The sequence below is a fragment of the Dendrobates tinctorius genome, unplaced genomic scaffold, assembly GCF_039654945.1.
Source record: "Dendrobates tinctorius isolate UK_male_01 unplaced genomic scaffold, ASM3965494v1 ptg000158l, whole genome shotgun sequence".
NCBI classification, from domain to species: domain Eukaryota; kingdom Metazoa; phylum Chordata; class Amphibia; order Anura; family Dendrobatidae; genus Dendrobates; species Dendrobates tinctorius.
In genome coordinates, this window is record NW_027361825.1 from 3820106 (window position 1) to 3845073 (window position 24968).

General features: G+C 48.8%; 1 protein-coding gene across 3 annotated transcripts in view; it reads left to right on the forward strand.

The window, feature by feature from the left end:
- LOC141051774 (cytochrome P450 2G1-like) overlaps positions 1-24968 on the forward strand; it is a 61664-nt gene that overhangs the window by 3130 nt on the left and 33566 nt on the right. For 2 of the 3 annotated variants that reach the window (XM_073548799.1, XM_073548797.1), the window contains exon 3: positions 21862-22011. The exons of the other annotated variant lie outside the window; for it this stretch is intronic. In XM_073548799.1, coding sequence (XP_073404900.1) covers positions 21862-22011 — 150 coding nt within the window. The remainder of the gene's footprint in view (positions 1-21861; positions 22012-24968) is intronic. 3 annotated transcript variants of the gene reach the window in all.

Genomic DNA, 24968 nt, shown 5'->3' on the forward strand with positions numbered 1-24968 from the left:
TGCCCCTTCCCGCACACTATACCACCATACACGGTGACACAGAGGAAGGTGCACATGACATTGAAGAGGAGGTGATGGATGACCCAGTTGTTGACCCAGATTGGCACACATTGGGGGAAGAGGGTGCTGCTTCCAATAGCTCAGATGAGGAGCATCCACAGCAGACATCGACATCGCAACAGCTGTTATCTGGCAGGCACGGAGCACTCCAAAGACAGGTTCCAAAAATCAAAAGAGTTGCTGGACAGCTTGTCCAGACGGTCAAAATAGTAAAGCGTGCTAGGCCGCAAAAAATGTCTTCCAAAGTAGGAAGAGTGCAGTGTGGCACTTTTTTGAACAAAATCCTCATGATCAGGCCAAGGTTATCTGTAAGAAGTGCGCAAAGACCTTTAGCCGAGGGAAAAATCTGAAAAATTTGAATACCAGTTGCATGGTTAGACATTTAACCACCATGCACTTGCAAGCGTGGACACAACACCAAACCTCAAGTACCACATGTGCAACTGATCACAAAGAAGGTAGTCAGCAATGCTACATTGTTTCCCCCACTGTAAGTCCACCGGTTAGCACAGCAGCAAATGTTGAGGTGCCGTTGCAAGGCCACAGCAGTCAGGGAATCCCACTGTTATATCAACGAAATACTGAATCTAGGCCATCAGAAAGAACACCAACTCCATCACCATCATCAACCCTCTCTCAGTCCGCCCTGTCCACCGCTACTTCCACCATATGCAGCTCTCAAGTCCAGCTCACCCTCCCAGACACTATGAGTAGGTCAAGAAAGTACTCAGTCTCTCATCCGCGTACACTGGGTTTGAACGCCCACATTGCCAAACTAATCTCGTTAGAGATGATGCCCTATCGGTTGGTGGAAAGCGCAGCTTTCCGCGAACTCATGGCCTATGCAGTACCACGCTATGACCTGCCCAGTCACCACTTCTTCTCTCGCAAAGCCATCCCAGCCCTCCACCATCATGTGAAAGACTGCATTGTCCATGCACTCAAGCAGTCAGTGAGTGGAAAGGTGCACCTCACAACTGATGCATGGTCCAGTCGGCATGGCCAGGGCCGTTACTTGTCCATCACTGCGCACTGGGTTAATGTGGTGGATGCAGGGTCCACAGGGGACAGCGGTTGTGGGACAGTGCTGCCTAGCCCACGGTATAGGAAACAGTTGGCTGCAGGCGTTCGACCCTCCTCCTCCTCCTCCAGAAGCGAAAGCTCGTCCACAGAGCGCAGTCGTACGAGCACTCCATCTGCAGCTGCCACTGTTGCACACGAGGTGTCCCCCTATCGAGCAGCTAGTGGAAAGCGTCAGCAGGCTGTGTTGCAGATGATGTGTTTGGGTGACAGACACACCGCCGAGGTGCTGGCCGAGTACTTTCAGCGACAAACTGAGTCATGGCTGGGCAGTGTACATCTTGAGGCAGGCAAGGTAGTTAGTGATAACGGCCGTAATTTTGTGGCAGCCATAGCCCTTTCAAAACTCAGCCACATACCTTGCTTGGCTCACACCTTGAACCTGGTGGTGCAGTGCTTCCTCAATAATTATCCGGAGTTAACAGCCCTGCTCCAGAAGGTGCGAAGACTGTGCGCGCACATCCGCCGGTCGCCTGTACACTCCATTCGTATGCAGAAGCTGCAGCGATTGCTCCACCTTCCCAACCACCGCCTCATTATCGACATTGCAACAAGGTGGAACTCCACCCTGCACATGGTTGAGCGGCTCTGCGAGCAGAGGCAGGCCTGTCATGGTCCAGTCTGGAGTTTATCTTCTGCTGTCTTCACTCCGGACTGGTCATGCGGGGGTTAATCTCCTCAGCCTCATTCTGGAGCTAGCTGGGCTATTTCAATCCCTCTCAGCCTGCTGACCAGTGTTAGTGATAGCTCAAGCTTGCAGTTTAGAGCCGCTGACCCTTGTACCCTGGTGATCCTCCTGCCTTTGACTGATATTCAGCTAACCAGCTTTTCCAATCTCTGCTCTGAATCCACTCCTGTGTCTCCATTCAATGTCAGCAAGCAGTTAATCCTGAATGCTATCTCTGTGTTTTCAACTCTGCAAGCTTATATCTGGTATATAGTTTTTTTCAACTTACTCTGCTTGTCCCCTTATGTTGTGAGGTCAAGAAACTTTTCAAAGTGCTTTATGATCCATGTAGTGCTGGACATGTGTTTATTTGACCACAGCATTTTATTGGGTCCTGGTGTCTCAATTTAGTGTGATTGATTAACGAGAAGAGAGAGCCAACAAAAAAAACCCAAAAAACTTAGCCTTAACCTCCTATATATTCAGACCTAGCTAGGGGGAGCATTTATGCAGGGGGCATTTATGCACATGTAATCGAAGTACATGTATCAAAGTACTATTGGCAGTTATAACATGGCAGTTAGACAGGGCAGGAGACAAGTAAGACATTTATATACATCTACTCCCTGTACATTTGGAGTACAACAAATATATACCATATGCATTTGTGTAATTTATATCCTGGCCGCTGCATTCACACACATCCACCGCCCTGGCATTAACTCTCTACACTCCATCCATATTGGTCCCTCGCTTCTTTCCTCTCCTATGTATAGCACTCACGCTCTTTTCACATTGTTAAATTGCACAGATCCAGTCAGTCCCACCATTCAACATCAGAGACGCTCTCACATATCACTTAACCATCTGCTCACTCTTTCTATCCTCCTTCTCCTAGTCGCAGGAGAAATTGCTCCCAACCCTGGTCCCCCATGTTATAGAAAGTCAAACCCCCCAACTGCTACACTTAGAAACCCCTCTAATCTGATTAATATTCCCTGCCTGCCATCTGTCTCTCTTAGTTGTGCACTTTGGAATTCTCGCTCAGTGTGTAACAAACTCTCCTTCATCCATGACTTCTTCCTTTCTAATTCTCTTAACCTCCTGGCACTTACTGAAACCTGGATCCAGCAGTCAGACACTACCGCTGCTGCTGCACTTTCATACAGGGGGCTACACTTCTCTCATACCCCAAGATCAGACAATAGAGCAGGTGGAGGCGTTGGTCTGCTCCTATCATCAAAATGTACCTTTCAGGTTATCCCTCAAGTACCCTCACTAGTCTTCCCTTCTTTTGAGGTCCATGCCGTCAGACTCTACACCCCCCTCTCCATGCGAGTGGCGGTGGTGTATCGTCCTCCCGGCCCCTCCCATCAGTTCCTGGATCATTTTGCCACTTGGCTTCCACATTTTCTCTCCTGTGACATCCCTACCCTCATCATGGGAGATTTCAACATCCCCATTGCTCTTCCCCTCTCACCATCTGCCACTCACCTTTTATCTCTAACCTCCTCATTTGCCCTTTCGCAGCTTACTAATTCTCCAACGCATGAAGACGGAAACTCCCTCGACTTGGTCTTCTCTCGGCTTTGTGCAGTGGATGATTTTGCAAACTCCCCTCTCCCGCTCTCTGACCACAATCTTCTTTCATTCTCTATCAAGAACTGCCAGGCTGCTCAGGTCACCCCCACTGTCCAGACTTATAGAAACATACAGGCCATTAACACCCAGAAACTTATGAAGAACTTGCAGTCTTCATTGGCCCCTATCTCCTCCCTCTCATGTCCTGATTCTGCACTGAAGCATTACAATGAAACACTTCAAAGTGCCCTGGATGAATTTGCACCCCCTATAAATAGAACACCACAACGCAGACGGCGACAACCCTGGCACACGGTGCAAACACGTTTCCTACAGCGGTGCTCCAGGTGCGCTGAACGTCTGTGGAGAAAATCCAATCTACACGAAGATTTCATCCATTTTAAGTTTATGCTTAGAACATACAACACTGCCCTTCACCTCTCCAAACAAACCTATTTCAACACCCTCATCACCTCACTGTCAAATAACCCGAAACGTCTCTTTGACACTTTTCATTCTCTACTCAATCCAAGAGTACAGGCCCCAACCACAGAGCTCAGAGCTGACAATCTGGCCAATTACTTCAAAGAAAAAATTGACCAGATTCGACAGGAAATTATCTCCCAATCACCTCATACCATGCACTGTCCTCCCTCCCCCACTGCATCTAGCTCACTCTCTGATTTTGAACCAGTCACAGAAGAAGTAAGCAGGCTCCTTGCATCTTCTCACCCAACTACTTGCACCAGTGACCCATTTCCGTCACATCTCCTCCAGTCCCTTTCCCCTGCTGTCACCCCTCACCTAACTAAAATATTTAACCTCTCTCTCTCTTCTGGTATTTTTCCCTCCTCATTTAAGCATGCCATCATACATCCACTACTTAAAAAACCATCCCTCGACCAAAACTGTGCCGCTAACTATAGACCTGTCTCTAATCTTCCCTTCATCTCTAAACTCCTGGAACGCCTGGTCCACTCCCGTCTTATCCGCTATCTCTCAGAAAACTCTGTTCTCGACCCTCTCCAATCCGGTTTCCGCTCTTTACACTCCACTGAAACTGCCCTCACTAAAGTCTCTAATGATCTACTAATAGCTAAATCAAATGGTCATTACTCCATGCTAATTGTCTTGGATCTCTCTGCAGCATTCGACACTGTGGATCATCAGCTCCTCCTCACTATGCTCCGTTCCATTGGCCTCAAGGACACCGTTCTCTCCTGGTTCTCCTCCTATCTCTCTGACCGCTCCTTTACTGTATCTTTTGCCGGTTCCTCCTCCTCTCACCTTCCCCTTACTGTTGGGGTCCCCCAAGGATTGGTTTCAGGCCCCCTCCTCTTCTCCTTGTACACTGCCCCTATTGGTCAAACAATCAGTAGATTTGGGTTCCAGTACCATCTCTATGCTGATGACACCCAATTATACGCTTCTTCTCCTGACATCACGCCAGCCTTTCTAGAAAACACCGGCGATTGTCTAAACGCTGTGTCTAATATCATGTCCTCACTATATCTGAAACTGAACCTGTCAAAAACTGAACTCCTGGTGTTTCCTCCCTCTACTAATGTACCTATACCCGACATTGCTATTTCTGTGGGTGGCTCCACTATTACTCCCCAGCAACAGGCCCGCTGTCTTGGGGTCATACTTGATTCCGAGCTTTCCTTTGCCCCCCACATTCGATCACTGGCTCGCTCTTGTCATCTGCACCTCAAAAACATTTCTAGAATTCGACCTTTTCTTACTTTTGACTCTGCAAAAACTCTTACTGTTTCTCTTATTCATTCTCGTCTCAACTATTGTAACTCTCTTCTAATCGGTCTCCCTCTTACCAAACTCTCCCCTCTCCAATCTGTCTTGAATGCTGCAGCCAGGATCATATTCCTCACCAATCGTTACACCGATGCCTCTACCTTGTGCCAGTCATTACACTGGCTACCCATCCACTCCAGAATTCAGTATAAACTTATTACCCTCACCAACAAAGCCCTCCATGGCTCAGCACCACCCTACATCTCCTCCCTTGTTTCAGTATACCACCCTATCCGCGCCCTCCGTTCTGCTGATGACCTGAGGTTAGTATCCTCAATAGTCAGAACCTCCCACTCCCGTCTCCAAGACTTTACACGTGCCGCGCCAATTCTTTGGAATGCACTTCCCAGGTCAATACAATTAGTCCCCAATCCCCACAATTTTAAGCGTGCCCTGAAAACACATTTATTCAGACTGGCCTATCGCCTCAACACATTAACCTAATCTATCCCTGTGTGGCACAGCCAAAAGTTTTACCATAACCAGATTTCCCGCATCATGTTCCCACATGCTTTATGCATCCATTAGCCCTCTGCATCTGTACTGTTACACACTTAACATTATGGCTGGTCCATACAATCAGGGCAACTGTTACCACCCACCTTTCGTGTCTACCTCTTTCCTCATAGACTGTAAGCTTGCGAGCAGGGCCCTCACTCCTCTTGGTATTTGTTATAATCTACTGTATGTGATTATTGTTATGCTGTAATGTCTATTGTCTGTACAAATCCCCTCTGAAATGTAAAGTGCTGCGGAATATGTCGGCACTATAGAAATAAAATTTATTATTATTATTATTATTATATTCACGTGTATGACCCGGACTGATTTCTAACCCCGTCTCTTGGTATTCGTCTCTGCTGTTACGTTCCCTCTCTGGCATCTGACTCCCTGGCTTGTACCCTGACCACGTATTTCGTCTCACGTTTTGGACCCCGTGCTCATGTTCTGGCTTTCTGACTCTCGGCTTTGGTATTTTGACTACGTGTATTGCTGCTCCTTCTGGTACGTCTGCTCCTGCTAGTTTCTGACTCGGTTTGTCTGACTATTCCCTCTCGTTACCTGTGGCACCTGTGCTGTTGCTCAGGGTAGCTGCTCTTAGTGTGTAACCTCACTTCCCTCACCAGCTCCCCCTGGTGGAGGTTTCACTACATTATCACTAACCACACATTTAAACGGGATTTTGCTTTTTTTTTTCTTTGGCCATGGATCTGCTGCATAACTTGGCAGATCAAGTGTCCAGTTTGACGCAGATGGCCCAGGACTTTTCTGTGAATCATCAGTCCCTTGTCATGTCTCAGACCCACTTACAGAAAGAACTGACTGAGACTATTAAGACCATTCAGGGAAACACCTCTCATATTGTTTGTCCGCCAGGTGACTCTGTAGATGTTATTTTGCACTCTCCTGAACCCTCAGTTAAACTTCCTGACACATTTTCTGGCGAAAAAGATAAATTTCATATATTCAAGGAGAGTTGTAAATTATGGTTTTCTCTTAGACCCCGATCGTCTGGGGATGAGACTCAGCGGGTGGGGATTGTTATCTCCTTACTTAGGGAGGGTCCCCAATCCTGGGCTTTTTCGTTGCCCCCTACTGCCCCTGAATGGATGTCGGTAGATAGGTTCTTTGAGGCCCTAGGACTTATCTATGACGAACCAGACCGTGTTAGGGTGGCAGAGGACACTATTTTGGGTCTGGGGCAAGGGAAGCACTCAGCCGAATGGTACAGCTCCAAATTCCGTCGATGGTCCACTGAGGTGTCCTGGGACGACTCTGCACTGAGATGTCTGTTCAGGAAGGGACTGTCGGATTGCTTGAAGGACGCTCTGGCTCTCCATCCACCTCCCAGTTCATTGGAGGAGGCTATGAGTCAGGCTATCCATATGGATCGGAGACTGCGGGAAAGAGGTGTTACTCAGCGAGGGCTTCCGTTTTTCCCTGCTAACCCTGATGTTTTGCTTCCATCTGAACCTATGGAGGTGGGAGCCACCAACCCCCAGGAGAAAGAGAGGAGACGGCGACGTGATGGAAAATTGTGTTTTTACTGCGGAGATCCCGGACATTGGAAAAAAGACTGCCCCTCCTGTCCTCCGACTAACAAGCGGCTGAGTCTGGGTGATAATCGTGGAGGTCACCCAGACTCTCAGGTACCTTTTTCTTCCTTTTCAAGAGTACTGCTAAAGGTGGAACTTGGTGTTGAGAAAGGCTTTTTCCATACTTCGGCTCTTGTAGACTGTGGGTCATCCCTGAACCTGATTGACTCTAAGCTGGTGGCTCGCTGTAGATTAGGGAAAGTTAGGTTGGGGACTCCCTTAAAAATTGTGGCTATTGATTCTACACCTCTCACTAAGGATGGTCTCCATTTCAGTTCTAAAGAATTTACCCTCAGGGTGGGGGCCCTACACCAGGAGCGCATGTCATGCTTTGTTTTGGATAACCTCCCTGCTGGCCTGGTGTTAGGGTTTCCCTGGTTGCAACGGCATAACCCAGTTATTGACTGGGGGTCCCGGGATATTGTTAAATGGGGACCTCGGTGTTCTGAAAATTGTCTTGCTACTGTGTCTATGTCATCCGTCAACCTGGAGGGTATTCCGGAGTACCTAAAGGGTTTTAAGGATGTGTTCTCCGAAAAGGAGGCTGATGTTCTACCACCACACCGCCCATTCGATTGTGCCGTGGATCTTGTTCCCGGTGCCAAATTGCCCAAAGCCCGGCTGTACAATCTCTCCAGCCCTGAGCGGGCTGCTATGAAGGAGTATATCTCTGAGAGCCTCCGTAAAGGGCATATACGGCCATCTGTCTCTCCCGTGGGAGCGGGGTTCTTTTTTGTAAAAAAGAAGGATGGTGGTTTACGCCCATGCCTCGATTTTCGAGAACTGAATAAAATAACCATAAGAAACGCTTACCCTCTCCCACTGATACTTGATTTGTACAATCAATTGTCGGGGGCCAGGTGGTTCTCTAAGTTGGACCTCAGGGGAGCATACAATCTCATCCGTATGCGGGAGGGGGATGAATGGAAAACTGCGTTTCTCACCTCTGAGGGTCTGTTTGAAAATTTGGTTATGCCCTTCGGTTTGACTACCGCACCAGCGGTATTCCAGAATTTCATTAACCATGTTTTTTCTGATTTTATTGGACGTTTTGTAGTTGTTTATCTTGACGATATACTTATATATTCTTCTGATAGACAAAGTCATATGGGTCATTTTCATGTGGTTCTCCAGAGGCTCAGGGAGAACTCACTCTTTGCCAAATTAGAGAAATGTTCATTTTTTACTCAAGAAGTGTCCTTTCTAGGGGTCATCCTGTCCACTGAGGGGTTTCGTATGGACCCTAGGAAGGTACAGGCCATTGTGGATTGGGTGCAACCCAGAGATCTCAAGGGTCTTCAGCGATTTCTGGGTTTCGCCAATTATTACAGAAAATTCATCAAGGGGTTCTCTCAAGTGGTCAAACCCCTCACTGATCTTACCCAAAAGGGAGTGGATCTTAAAAACTGGTCAGCTCCAGCTGTGGCGGCGTTTTCTTTGTTAAAAGAACGTTTCATGACTGCTCCGGTACTGGTGCAACCTGACTTGTCTAAACCATTCATCGTAGAAGTGGATGCCTCTGAGGTGGGAGTGGGGGCTGTGTTGTCCCAGGGGCCCACCACATTAACGAACTTAAGACCCTGTGCCTTCTTTTCTAAAAAATTTTCCTCTCCTGAAAGGAATTATGATGTGGGTAACCGAGAGTTGTTGGCCATTAAATTGGCTTTTGAAGAATGGAGGCATTTTTTGGAGGGGGCTGTCCTTCGTATCACCGTCATTACAGATCACAAGAATCTGTCTTGCATCGAATCCGCCAAACGTCTGACTCCGAGACAGGCAAGGTGGTCACTTTTTTTTTCCCGATTTCAGTTTTCCATCACTTTCAGACCAGGTTCCAAGAATGTGAAGGCAGATGCCTTGTCTCACAGCCTAGATCCGGTATCGCCTCCGGAGCCTCCTTCCTCCATTCTTCAGCGTGGGGTGGTGGTGGCTTTGGTGTCCCAGAGATTGGAGCAGGAGATTCGTGAGGCCCAATCTCTTGCTCCCCCGTCCATACCTGAAAATAAGCTCTTTGTGCCTGTCCAGTATCGGTTAAGGGTGCTTCGGGAGTTCCACGACTCAGCTCTGAGTGGGCATCCAGGAATCTCGGCCACTCGTAAAGGCATCACTAGGCTGTTCTGGTGGCCCCCGTTGACTTCTGACGTCACTGGTTTTGTGTCCTCCTGTGAAACTTGTGCCCGCGCTAAAGCCTCCCACAACCGGCCGGCCGGGGAATTGGTGCCACTGCCAATTCCGGATAGACGTGGACTCACCTGTCCATGGATTTTATCACCGATCTCCCACCCTCTAATGGCAAAACCGTGATCTGGGTAGTTGTGGATAGGTTCAGTAAACAAGCACATTTTGTACCCTTAATGGGCCTTCCTAATGCTGAGACTCTATCTAAGCTATTCATTGAGCATGTGATTCGGTTGCATGGTGTGCCTGTCAGTGTGGTGTCTGATAGAGGGGTGCAATTCGTGTCAAAATTCTGGAGATCTTTTTGTAAAAGGCTGGGCATCAGTCTGACCTTTTCAATGGCCTACCATCCCGAGACCAATGGTCAGACTGAAAGGACCAATCAGTCTTTAGAGCAGATCCTGCGGTGTCTTGTCACATCCAGACAGGATGATTGGTGCTCTGTGATACCGATGGCGGAATTCGCCTTCAATAATCGTGTCAATCAGTCTACTGGTACTTCTCCTTTCTTCTGCAACTATGGGTTTCACCCTCATTTTGGTGAATTCTCCAGACTAGATTCGGAGTGTCCAGGGGCTGATTCAGCCTTTTTGCAGTTGGAGGAGGTTTGGAGGGAGGTTCAGAGAAACATTGGGGAGGCTCAGGGCAAATATAACTTTTTTGCGGATAAACGACGCTCGGTGGGGCCGACTTATCAGGTGGGGGATAAGGTATGGTTATCCACCAAAAACATAAGGCTGAGAATTCCCTCTGCTAAGTTGGGTCCCAAGTTTATTGGTCCGTATGAGATTTTAGAGGTGATTAATCCTGTGGTCTTTCGCCTGCGGCTGCCTCCGTCATTACGGATTCCTAATGTGTTCCATAAAGCGCTTCTGAAGCCGTCGGTGCCTTCCTCTGACGAGTCTCCCTCGCACCCGCCGCCTGTTATGGTAGATGGGCAGACCGAGTATGAGGTGGAACAGGTGGTGGATTCTCGCATGCTCCGTCGTTCACTTCAGTACTTGGTCCATTGGAAAGGATACGGTCCTGAGGATCGGTCATGGGTGCCGGCGCGTTCGGTCCATGCGGATCGGTTGGTCCGGGCCTTTCACGCACGTCATCCAGGGAAGCCTGGGGGTCCAGTGGCCCCCCATTGAGAGGGGGGTACTGTCATGGTCCAGTCCGGAGTTTATCTTCTGCTGTCTTCACTCCGGACTGGTCATGCGGGGGTTAATCTCCTCAGCCTCATTCTGGAGCTAGCTGGGCTATTTCAATCCCTCTCAGCCTGCTGACCAGTGTGTCACGGGGGCTTAGTTCAACTAAGGCTGAAATACCCGGGGCCCCTGTGGTGTCCCTTTACTAGGGGAAACCCTGTCTGACCCTCAACCCAGGGTTTTTGCTGAAGGTGCAAATGCCTGAGCCTCCGACCTTTCCTTATCTCCTGCTCAGCCCTGCACTTAACCCTCCACCCTCCACCCAGTGAGAAGTCACCACCAAAGCTCCCACACAAATAATGACAGACAGGGAGAACTTAAACTGCACTGCGCCGCACACACACAGGAATAAACAGTAATGTGAACAGGGCACAACTAAACACAAATATGGGAAGGAGAAAGGATAACGACGGATCATACGACACCAGATATGAATCTCTCTCTCTTGAACACCTCCACTCCAGACCGGAACCACTTGGTATGAAACACAAGCTATAATCGGCGACGCCCATAGGCCAGCATGACTATTTAAAGACCGTGGGCGTGACTAACCATCCAACCTGGTCTCCAGCAGGATTAACCCCCGAGAGCCTGAAGATCAGGCCGGCGCCACTGAGGCTATAGTGGCTGGAGGTGGAACTACCTCTGCCTGCCGGATGCTGTGGTGTGAACAGCGTCCGACATGACAGTACCCCGTCTTCTACGAGGGACCCCAGGGCCCTCAAGACTCATAGGACCCGGCTTGTCCGGATGACGACGGTGAAAAGAACTGACCAGCCGATCCGCATGTATGTCTGAGGCTGGAACCCAAGACCTCTCCTCTGGACCATACCCCCGCCAGTGCACCAAATACTGAAGAGTACGGCGTACTACTCGAGAGTCCACTACCTTGGCGACCTCGAACTCTAACTCGCCATCCACCATGACTGGAGGTGGCATCGGCGTCGTGTCCACCAAGCCTACCACCTTTTTCAATAAAGCCCTGTGAAACACGTTGTGTATCTTGTACACCGCGGGAAGTTCCAAGCGATAAGCTACTGGGTTAATGATGGCAGAAATCCTAAAAGGCCCAATAAACCTTGGACCCAGTTTTAAAGAAGGGATTTTGAGTTTTATGTTCTTCGTAGCTAACCACACCCATTCACCCACACACAGGTCCGGACCTGGCACGCGTCTACTGTCAGCCACCCGTTTGTACCTGGCACTCATGCTCAACAAACGCTGTTTCACCCGCCTCCAGACTGATGACAATTGGGCTCCTAGCTGATCCTCCTCCGGGACACCCCCGGAGTCACCCTGACGTAAGGTACAAAACTGAGGATGTTGACCGTACACACAAAAGAATGGAGACTCTCCTGATGACTCTTGGCGGTGATTATTTAATGCGAATTCGGCCAGAGGAAGGAAAGTAGACCACTCCTCCTGGTTGTCGGACACAAAGCATCGTAAATACTGTTCTAGATTTTGGTTCATGCGCTCAGTTTGTCCATTAGACTGTGGATGAAACGCCGATGAATGTGACAACTTGATCCCCAACCTTGAGCAAAAAGCTTTCCAAAACCTCGCCACAAATTGCGTACCCCTATCAGATACTATGTCAGACGGTACTCCGTGGAGTCTGACCACCTCCTTCACAAATACCTGAGCCAACGTCTTAGCATTGGGCAAAGAGGACAACGCCACAAAATGCGCCATCTTTGAAAAACGGTCAACCACCACCAGGATGACCGTGTTCCCTGCTGAGGCTGGCAAGTCAGTGATAAAATCCATGGAGATTTCTGTCCATGGCCTATTGGGTACCCCCAGAGGCTGTAGCGTGCCAGCAGGACGGGTTCGGGGTGACTTAGCCCTAGCGCACGTGATGCAAGCTGCCACGTACGAGACCACGTCCTGCCGGATTTTGGGCCACCAGAAACGACGCGATACCAGCTCTAAGGTGCCCTTCACCCCTGGGTGACCAGCCAGTACCGAATCGTGGTGTTCCTTCAACACCTTAGGCCGAAGATGCAGGGGTACAAATGATTTGTTGGCGGGAAGTCCTGGTGGTACCTCCTCTTGGGCCTCGGCAATCTCCGCCTCTACCTCAGTCGTGAGAGCCGAGACCACTACCCCTTTCTGGAGGATGGGTACCGGCTCTTCCCGAGGTTCTCCCCCCGGAAAACACCTAGACAAAGCATCCGCCTTGGTGTTTTTAGCCCCGGGACGGTACGTCACAAGAAAATTGAAACGAGTAAAAAACAATGCCCAGCGAGCCTGCCTAGGAGACAGACGCTTGGCCGACTCCAGGTAGAGCAGATTCTTATGGTCGGTGATAACTGTGACCTGGTGAGCCGCCCCCTCCAAGAAGTGTCGCCATTCCTCAAAAGCCAGCTTGATGGCCAACAACTCCCTGTTGCCGATATCATAATTCCGTTCGGCCGGCGACAACTTCTTGGAGAAGTAGGCGCAAGGATGCATCTCGCTCAAGGACGAGCCTTGAGACAGTACTGCCCCCACTCCCACCTCCGACGCATCAACCTCTACCACAAAAGGTTTAGACACGTCTGGTTGCACCAGAATGGGGGCTGAAGCAAAACTATTCTTCAGACGCTCAAATGCACGTATAGCCACCTCAGGCCAGTTCGCCAGATCGGCACCCTTTTTTGTCATGTCCGTGAGCGGTTTGGCGACAGTCGAAAAGTGTTTTATAAATTTCCTATAATAATTCGCAAACCCAAGGAACCGCTGGAGTGCTTTCAGACTCTCCGGCCTCTCCCATTGCAACACCGCTTGCACCTTAGCGGTGTCCATTTTAAAACCAGCTGCGGACACAATATATCCCAAAAAGGGCAACTCCTGGACAAAAAATAAACATTTTTCCAGCTTAGCATAGAGCTGGTTCTCCCGGAGCAACTGTAACACCTGCCTAACATGCTGCAAATGAGTGTCCCGATCGCTAGAATAAATGAGGATATCATCCAGGTATACAATCACAAATCTCCCCAGGACATGAGCAAAGACATCATTAATAAAATGTTGGAAAACGGCAGGCGCGGTGGTCAACCCAAACGGCATAACCAGACTCTCAAAATGACCCTCAGGAGTGTTAAACGCCGTCTTCCACTCATCCCCCTGACGGACCCTTATGAGGTTATACGCCCCCCTGAGGTCCAGCTTGGAAAACCATTTTGCCCCCGCTACCTGGTTGAACAAATCCGGGATCAACGGCATTGGGTAGGGATCACGGATAGTAATCTGGTTTAACTCTCGGAAATCCAGACACGGGCGTAACCCCCCATCTTTCTTCTTAATGAAGAAAAACCCCGCGGCTACAGGCGAGGACGAAGGCCGGATGTGACCTTTGCTCAGACTCTCCGCGATGTAGTCTTTCAGAGCTTGTCTCTCAGGACCAGAAATATTAAACATCCTGGCCTTAGGTAATTTGGCCCCGGGTTTTAACCTAATAGCACAGTCATAGGCTCTATGTGGAGGCAGTTCTGAGCAACCCTTCTCAGAGAAAACATCCGCGAAATCCTGCAAAGCCTCCGGCAGGCTGGGCGTCACGGCGGACACACATGTGGCCAAGCAATTGTCTTGGCAGAAACCACTCCATTGTACTATGTCCTGAGTTTTCCAATCAATTACCGGGTTGTGCCTGGACAGCCATGGAAAACCCAGGACCATTTGAGCTGGGAGATTACGGAGGACCCTACATGTAACCGACTCAGAATGTAGGACCCCAATGTGGAGTTTCACCTCTGCCACAAACTCAGTAATCTCCCCTTGAGGGAGGGGAACAGCATTAATGGTCACCACCTGTATGGGGTGAGGAAGTTTTTCAATCTTAAACCCGGCGGTGTGTGCAAACTCCTCGTCTATGAGATTAGTGGCGGAACCGCTATCCACAAACACTGATATAGGTAGCTCTCTGCCGGCGACAATAACCTTGGCAGGGAGCATACATTGAGATACCATCATGGAGGATATGCATACGCTCAGTTGGGTCTCCTCCATACCCTCTGAGCTTAACAGTTTTCCGCCGGTTTGACCCTCTTAGGTAGTACCGGGCAAACGTTAACATAATGACCTCCTTTACCACAGTAGAAACATGCTCCGGACTTCCGGACTCCCGGAGCGCGAGGCTGAACCTGTGCCACGCCAGCAATCTGCATAGGTTCAGGGGACTCATCTACTTCAACCACACCTGCACCTCTGTTTTCCCCCAGAGGTAGCGTCTCCTGTGCCCCCTGACGAAAACGGCGATCAATACGTATCACCAAACTCATGGCAGACTCCAATGATGCCGGAGTCTCATACATCAGGAGGGCTTGTTTCACCCTCCCTGATACCCCATGAATAAACTGGCTCCGCAGTGCTGGGTCATTCCACTGTGTGTCTACAGCCCAGCGGCGAAATTCCGAACAATAGTCTTCTGCCAAGCGCTCCCCCTGGCGGAGGGCGCGGATTTTAGATTCCGCTAGAGCCAGTCGGTCAGGGTCATCGTAAATGAGCCCGAGGGCAGAAAAAACATTATCGACCGAATGAAATGTAGCAGAGTCAGGTGGTAAGGAAAATGCCCATGCTTGGGGGTCACCACTCAGTAATGACAACACCAGCCCTACTCGCTGGGCCTCATTACCTGAGGATATTGGCCGCATGCGGAAGTATAATTTGCAGGCCTCCCGAAATACGACAAATTTGCTGCGATCGCCTGAAAATCGTTCTGGCAGCGGAAACTTCGGCTCTGCACCGATACCTGCAGATGCCGTTTGCACCTTTGCTACTACCAGGCCCTGCTGCTGAACTGCCCCATTCAACTCGGAGACCTGTATGGACAGCGCCGCCAACTGGCGGGTTATGGAATCTAATGGATCCATGGACTCCTGAAAAAATGTGGGCCGATTATAATGTCACGGGGGCTTAGTTCAACTAAGGCTGAAATACCCGGGGCCCCTGTGGTGTCCCTTTACTAGGGGAAACCCTGTCTGACCCTCAACCCAGGGTTTTTGCTGAAGGTGCAAATGCCTGAGCCTCCGACCTTTCCTTATCTCCTGCTCAGCCCTGCACTTAACCCTCCACCCTCCACCCAGTGAGAAGTCACCACCAAAGCTCCCACACAAATAATGACAGACAGGGAGAACTTAAACTGCACTGCGCCGCACACACACAGGAATAAACAGTAATGTGAACAGGGCACAACTAAACACAAATATGGGAAGGAGAAAGGATAACGACGGATCATACGACACCAGATATGAATCTCTCTCTCTTGAACACCTCCACTCCAGACCGGAACCACTTGGTATGAAACACAAGCTATAATCGGCGACGCCCATAGGCCAGCATGACTATTTAAAGACCGTGGGCGTGACTAACCATCCAACCTGGTCTCCAGCAGGATTAACCCCCGAGAGCCTGAAGATCAGGCCGGCGCCACTGAGGCTATAGTGGCTGGAGGTGGAACTACCTCTGCCTGCCGGATGCTGTGGTGTGAACAGCGTCCGACATGACACAGTGTTAGTGATAGCTCAAGCTTGCAGTTTAGAGCCGCTGACCCTTGTACCCTGGTGATCCTCCTGCCTTTGACTGATATTCACGTGTATGACCCGGACTGATTTCTGACCCCGTCTCTTGGTATTCGTCTCTGCTGTTACGTTCCCTCTCTGGCATCTGACTCCCTGGCTTGTACCCTGACCACGTATTTCGTCTCACGTTTTGGACCCCGTGCTCATGTTCTGGCTTTCTGACTCTCGGCTTTGGTATTTTGACTACGTGTATTGCTGCTCCTTCTGGTACGTCTGCTCCTGCTAGTTTCTGACTCGGTTCGTCTGACTATTCCCTCTCGTTACCTGTGGCACCTGTGCTGTTGCTCAGGGTAGCTGCTCTTAGTGTGTAACCTCACTTCCCTCACCAGCTCCCCCTGGTGGAGGTTTCACTACAAGGCCATAATGCATTTGTGGGAGGATACACGGCCAGGCACTTTGAGAGCAGACATGGAGTTGACAGGTGTGCAGTGGTCGAAGCTGAAAGACCTCTGTAAAGTCCTTCAGTGTTTTGAGGAATGCACACGGCTGGTAAGCGCAGACGACGCCATCCTAAGCATGAGCATCCCACTTATGCGTCTGCTCATGCAAACTTTGACGCACCTTAAGGAGCAGGCGTCTGCAGCCAATGTTGATGAGGAGGAAGAGGAGGAGGGAATCCTTGATGACATTCAGCCATTGTCTGCTCAGGGACCTCTCCTGGACGAGGTGGAGGAAGAAGAGGAGGAGGAGGAGGAGGATGATGGGGATGATTACTTAGGGGAGGAGGATGCATCTCATGGGGCAAGTGAAAATGTTGGCGTGGCAAGGTCTGGTACAGGGTTTGTGCGTGACTGGAGGGATGTGGATTTGCCAGAAAGTGCTCCTCCACCCAGCACTCGCAGTGCATCATTGACACCGGGAACATTGGCCCACATGTCAGATTATGCCTTGCGGATCCTAAAAAGGGACCCCCGCATTGCCAAAATGATGAACGATGACGACTACTGGTTGGCCAGCATCCTGGATCCACGCTATAAAGGCAAATTAGAAAACATCATGCCACAGGAGAACCTTGACCTAATATTGGCTAATAAACAAGCAACTCTGGTAAATCGGTTGCTTGAGGCATTCCCAGCACACAGCAGCGGTGATGGTTCTCACACGAGCCGTACGGGCCGGGGGCAGCTTGGCAGAGGTGTTCGTGGTGCACACAGCAGAAGTGGCGTTGGAGACAGGGGTTTCATGACAATGTTGTGGACTGATTTTTCAAATACCGCTCACACAACTGGTAATACTGCATCGATGGAAAGTGACAGGAGACAGCAGTTGTGAACCATGGTTACAAACTACTTTTCCTCCCATATCGATGTTCTCCCACACAGGTCATTCCCCTTTGACTATTGGGCCGCTAAACTGGACACCTGGCCTGAATTGGCCCAATATGCCTTACAGGAGCTCGCTTGCCCAGCTGCAAGTGTGCTATCGGAAAGAGTCTTCAGTGCAGCTGGATCAATCCTGACAGAAAAAAGGACCCGTCTGTCAACCCAAAATGTGGATGATCTAACCTTCATTAAAATGAACCATGCATGGGTTTCCAAGGATTTTGTCCCACCTTCCCCTGATGACACATAGGGTGACAGAAAAATGGCTTGCTTTGGTCCTCCTCTTCCTGGGACTTGACCTATTTCGCCTTTTAATAAGACAAATCTCCAAACCATAATATTAGTTAATTTTAGATGGCATAATTGCCACATCACTAAAGAAGAAAAATGCAAAGCAACAACGACTCATGGGTGAATCTAGTAAAAACCGGAGAAAATGGAGTCTAGGCTGGTTATAGCAAAAAATATCAAAATTTTTTTATTAGTCATAAAAAATGACGACAAGACATATCAGTGTGTACAAAAAAGACACAAAACATAATATAAAGGCGAGCAGACAATATGAGGGAAGGTACTGGTATGATTAAAAGTGACCTCAGAGCCGTGGCAAGAATCTCCTGGAGTCACGCCTGGTACATGTGAGATAACACAAATGTATGGATACTATCACTGATCATAGTACTCTTAATGGAAAAAATGGTCCCAATTGTAGTCAACATTATGCTATACCCCAAGCGTCGGGGCTCCAACCAATCATCATCAGTGTCACAGGTAAACAAATCCAATGGTACTCAAATAATACGGAGGAGCGCCGAACACTATGGCATACAGCGGGACTAAAGATCCATTATTTGAAAAAGTATGTGGAGCGGAGCAGCTATGATGAATAGTTCAGCCAAAATGCATTAAAAGTGTGTAATTACCCGTCATGTTTCCAGGCGTGAAGGCAGGATGATGAACCCCAACGTACGTTTCGATGTATAAATCTTCCTCAGGGGGAAGATTTATACATCGAAACGTACGCTGGGGTTCATCATCCTGCCTTCACGCCTGGAAACATGACGGGTAATTACACACTTTTAATGCATTTTGGCTGAACTATTCATCATAGCTGCTCCGCTCCACATACTTTTTCAAATAATGGATCTTTAGTCCCGCTGTATGCCATAGTGTTCGGCGCTCCTCCATGTTATTTGAGTACCATTGGATTTGTTTACCTGTGACACTGATGATGATTGGTTGGAGCCCCGACGCTTGGGGTATAGCATAATGTTGACTACAATTGGGACCATTTTTTCCATTAAGAGTACTATGATCAGTGATAGTATCCATACATTTGTGTTATCTCACATGTACCAGGCGTGACTCCAGGAGATTCTTGCCACGGCTCTGAGGTCACTTTTAATCATACCAGTACCTTCCCTCATATTGTCTGCTCGCCTTTATATTATGTTTTGTGTCTTTTTTGTACACACTGATATGTCTTGTCGTCATTTTTTATGACTAATAAAAAAATTTTGATATTTTTTGCTATAACCAGCCTAGACTCCATTTTCTCCGGTTTTTACTATTTCGCCTTTTGCATCAGCTGAATGTCCAACATCAACATATGCCACTTTCTAAAACTCCCTAACTGTGCTGCCTCCCCCCCCATGGCCGGGGTCACCACCTAGCGCACGACACCGTGCGAGTGCCGTTGCCCTGGACAGGTGGGTAGGCCGACTCTTGGGCGCGGGCACTGGCACAGGGTCCCTCATAGTGCAATCAAGTGTCTTTGATGGTGGTGGTGCACACCCGCCGTCAGACACACCGCCGTACTATGAGGGGCCCAGTGCCAGTACCGACGCCCACGAGTGGGCCCCCCTTGCTTGGGCAGGGCCCCAGCATTTGCAATCTTTACCTCTCCCTGCTCCTCCGCTGTGTAGTCTGGGCCGTCAAATCCATACTGTGCCTGACACCGTTTGAGCCTGCCTCCTGATGTATAGACATATATTTTGAATGTGTACACTATGCTATCCATACATGTTATCCGGGGATACGGTACCCTTTCTCACCTTTGTGCAATCACGTGCAATCCATACTGGGCCTGACACCGTCTGAGCCTGCCTCCTGATGTATAGACATATATTTTGAAAGTGTACACTATGCTATCCATACATGTTATCCGGGGATACGGTACCCTTTCTCACCTTTGTGCAATCACGTGCAAGCCATACTGAGCCTAACACCGTCTGAGCCTGCCTCCTGATGTATAGACATATATTTTGAAAGTGTACACTATGCTATCCATACATGTTATCCGGGGATACGGTACCCTTTCTCACCTTTGTGCAATCACGTGCAAGCCATACTGGGCCTGAGAACGGCTTGCGAGCTGTTAAGCAAGCTACAGCACCTGTGGTTTGCACACGTAAGTTTTTCATTTTTTCAGGAATGACGGTTAGGCCTAATTCCGGAACTGCGATTGACCTGCACTTACTGGGAAATCATCGTTCGCGGGTAATAATTGTAATCACAGATCCCCATCACTAACGTTGTTCAGCGGGTTATCTGTACCTGTAAGCGACAAACGCTGGCCTTTTCAGTGTAGCGCACATGCAGCCACGGACATGTAAGGGCATGACACACCAGTTATTGGCCAATCTCATGTGCCAGAGCCTCACGGGTCCCTCTAGTAAGCCGGACTCGGACCGCGGGGCATGACGGAGTCTCGTTCGTTAACGGAATTAAGCTTGCAATGTGTGCATCTTTTCTGTAGCTGGCATGGTTGAGGTTTCCCAGGTGGAGTCGAATTAAACCGTAGGCTCCACTCCTGGTGGTGCCCTTCTGGACATTCCTTTAAGGTTCAGCTTTGCAACCATACTGCCCACGTAAAACAAACACTTTGCCTTCATGAACGCTGTTTGGAGGGTCATGACTCGTGGAAATAACGCCGCCCAGTCAGTTAACCTGCTAGAGAGATCCTTCATTGCTCCCAAGCATGACATCACACTCCCTAGGAGGAAGGTAATGCCACTGTGGCAACCGTACTCCTGGGGGCGACACAAGTGCACTGATGCCCAGCCACTGCTCGATGAATCTGCTGGTACATTGACCCAGACCACTACATTCCCCTCGCACGCTACACGGCCTGAATCTGACCCTGATGAAACTCAGGTTACCCTTCCCATATACTGTTCCATCTTACACGGTGACAAAGAGGAAGCTGCAGATGAAAGTGCAGGTTCGGCCCACCCGCCATCAGACACACCACCGTACTATCAGGGGCCCTGTGCCAGTGCTGTCGCCAACGAGTGGGCCCCCCCTGCTTGCTCAGGATCACAGCACTTGCAAGGTTGAAATACTGTGCAGTGAGATGGAAGATGGGAACGACGAGGAGTCCAGACTAGTACAGGGATTCCCTAGCGAGGAGACTTATTTCATTGTTTTCAATGTTGGGAGCAATTTTTGGGGAGCACTATACTCTGGAGAATGATAGATGGGGCCCACCATACACTGGAACATTCCAAAGGTGGACATCAGACACTGGAGCAGCATTTACAGGGCCCATTATACACTAGAGCATTAGAAATGGGGCCCATTATGTATGGAGCATTATTTGGGCCCATAAGACAGTGGAGCTTCATCTATGGGGACCAACATATACTGTAGCATTAAATAAATACCAGGAGAAAAAACAGAGCATGCAGTAAAAATTATATCAAATTTTATTAAAGTAAAGTACTACAAACAACGTGTATCTGACAGTGTACATTTTGTGGACAAAAGCAGACAGTATCTACCCACATGACCCCAAACCTCCATGATGATGGAAAATGGTCCCAAGCTATGTCCCCGGAAAATATTTCAACCCCGCAGTCAATACTGATATATGATGCCCAGGCACAATGGCCTAAATATGATTACAGTAAGATAAACAAATAGAAGGCATCAATGTAGAAAAGTAAACCGCAGTATACAGCTGCGGTATAAAGGTGGGGAAATGAAATCCCAGGGGCACTTACCGGGAGTGGAGGTGAGGGGAAACCAGGCTGTACCACCCCCGACGCACGTTTCGCGGCATCTCAGGCCGCTTTCTCAAGAGGGATATGGTAAAAATGGTCCATCAGGACCTTAAAATAGCCCCTGACCCTGGCCATGTGACCCGGATTAACCAATAGAAAAAGCGCTGTCAGCGCATGCGCCCCAGTCATCGCCAAAACACAAGGTACAAATAGGACCTTGCTGATATACTTACTGATATACAGTTGGAGGTTCTTGGTAAAGGCCTGACCTTTTCACCCACCAGCTCATTTGACTATTTTACAGCTCTGAAAGATCTTCAACTTTTCTCAAGGAAACTCATTTTGAAAAAGCTTCATGCCCGAAGTTATACTCCCGAGGTTCTGAGTGATGTGGAAAGAGTGGCACTCTCTGATCTGGAGGAATTGCTCTCGGAACAGGGCACCCCACGTACTAGTAAGTTTCCCCCTCTGGTTCGGCCTAGATCTACTAGGTTCCCCCCTTTGTTTATCTGTCCTTCCATTGAGATTTTTACCAAGTTGGTTAGTGATGATTTTAAGAAACTATCATCGAGACGGAAATTTGATAATCTCACCTATAGACAACGTCAGGCAATTTCACAACTTCAGTCTCTGGGGGATGTAGTTTTCAAACCGGCCGACAAGGGGGGGAACATAGTGGTCTGTCCCAAACAGAAATATGAACGGGAAGCCTTCCGACAGCTCAGAGATGTGGACACTTATTTGAAACTCTCGTATGACCCTAGGGCCACCTTCTCACAAGAACTTCAGACTATCCTCGATCGGGCATTTAGGAGTAGTATTATAACTAAAGGAGTTGTTGATGGTTTGACTGTCAGGTCTCCAAGGAACCCCACTTTTTATCTTCTACCTAAGGTCCACAAGGACGCCCTCGACCCCCCAGGGCGCCCTATAGTGTCGGGTATCGGTGGCATGTGTGAACCCATATGTCAATTTGTTGACTTTTATTTGAAACCACTTGTTGAATTACTGCCTTCCTACATCCGAGACACTACGGACGTCCTGGCACGGGTCGATGGCGTCCTTGTGGAACCATCCACCCTCCTTGTGACTGCTGACGTGGAGAGTCTCTATACATGCATTGATCATTCGGTGGGATTAGATGCGGTACGCTGGTTTCTGGGGACCTCCGATCTGGATGGCCCTCTACGTGACTTGATTCTTGAGCTGGCTGATTTCATCCTTACCCACAATTTTTTTGTTTTCAAAGACCAGTTTTATTTGCAGAAGCGGGGCACAGCCATGGGCGCAGCCTGTGCACCTTCGTATGCCAATCTCTTCCTTGGCGCCTGGGAGAGGGAGGTGTTTGGTGACGGGGGCCCACACGACGCGTCCCATGTGCTGTGCTGGTACCGCTATATAGATGATATCTTGTTTTTGTGGGACGGGACGACGGGTCAGCTCAGTGATTTTATGAGGACATTAAATGGGAATACTAAAAACATTCGCTTGACATATTCATTTGATTATGCATGTGTGGACTTCCTGGACGTCCGTCTGGAGGTCGATGTCGGCCGGCGCATCCAGACGGACGTATTCAGGAAGCCCACTTCGGTGATTTCCCTACTCCATGCTACATCGGCTCATGATTATGCCACGGTGAGGGCCATCCCGGTCGGACAATTCCTATGTATGCGACGCATCTGTTCCACCGATGACCGCTTCGAGAGACAAGCTCACGATCTGACAAATCGTTTCCTTAATAGGGGCTATAGCCGGAGATGTATCAAAGCCGGCTATAATAGGGCAAGGCATACTCCACGCAGCAGTCTTCTACATTCGACCAAGAGGGGTGGTGGAAATGTTGGGGATGGACCTGTTAGGTTCATCTCTACATATAATCATGAGTGGCAAAATATGAGAAACATCTTACGTAAACATTGGTCTGTTTTACAGACAGATCCCTTCCTGGGTGCCACTCTGGGGAGCTCTCCTTCCATGACACCTCGTCGATCAAAGAATCTTAATGATATTTTGGTGCGGAGCCATTACGTTCCCACCTTTAAAAACCTTTTTGGTTCAAGTGGCCCGATTACTGGCTCTTTTTCTTGCGGACACTGCATTAGCTGCTCCAATGTCCTGCGCTGCTCCACGTTCTCCTCCTCAAGTGGTACCAGACAGTTCAAGATTAGATATCGCATTTCATGTGGCACATCAAATGTGATATATTATGCCACGTGCCCGTGTCCAAAAATCTACGTTGGTCTGACCACCAGAGAGCTGAGGACACGTGTTCGGGAGCATGTGCGGGACATTGGCGCAGCTAGGCTGGTGTCCGATCCTACTGACTTGAAGACGATCCCCCGGCACTTCCGATCACATCATAATAGTGATGGGAGTTTGTTGAAGGTGAGGGGGATTGACGTATTGCATATGGGTATCAGGGGTGGTGACAACAAGAAAATACTTGCACAAATGGAAACAAGGTGGATTGTGGAACTGGATACCATGACCCCAAGGGGACTTAATGAACATCTTAGTTTCGCTCCTTTCTTATAGCCCCTGTAGCGTGTAATAAATAACAATTTTTTCTTGACATTGGCCCTGTCTCAATTATTTTGTGAGATTCCTTCCTTTCCTTTCCTTTTTGTTGCCTCCATATTCCGTATCCCCCATTTGATTCCGTGGCAGTTTCTTTTTGGTTTTTATTTTTTGTTTTTATCTTTTGTTTTTAACTAATAAAAAATTTCTTCTATATTTATTTATCTTTAGCATACAGCACTCTCCCTGTCCGTGGATTTGTGACGTGATTGCTTACACAATTGGACTGGTTACCCGCAAGCGCCCACAGTGCTACTTCTTACAATACTGGATGCCTCTCTATAATTGTGATAAATGTATATTTCTGTCTTATTTATATCCTGCATTTTTATATATTGTACTATGCATCCATTACTGTGTATAGCTCATACCTTATACCGCTTTAATTGTTATTGGCTATATTGTGATATATATATATATTGTGATGTTCTGATTACTATATATATGTGGCCGGGAATATTGGTACATTTCTTGCCACTTAAATTTAGTGTTTTGAATTATAAGGCTCTTTGCACATATATTTGTTGTGTGTTAGTCCTTTGCCCCATTGATTCTATCTATCCTTGACACTGGCCATTTGGTGATTGGCCATGCGCGTCGCCTTCAGTACTCCGTGGCCCTGCTCTGCGCCCGGCATCTTCATGTGTGGTGCGCACATCCGGGTCATATCCCGGATTGTGTGCAGTGACACTTGATGCCTGTGGTGCATCGCAGGACTTCCGGGGTCTGGGGCGCATGCGCCGGTAGTGCCTCCACTATTGGCCAGTTGTAAATCACATGACTGAGGTCAGGGGCTCTCGCAAGGTCCTATTTGTACCTTGTGTTTTGGCG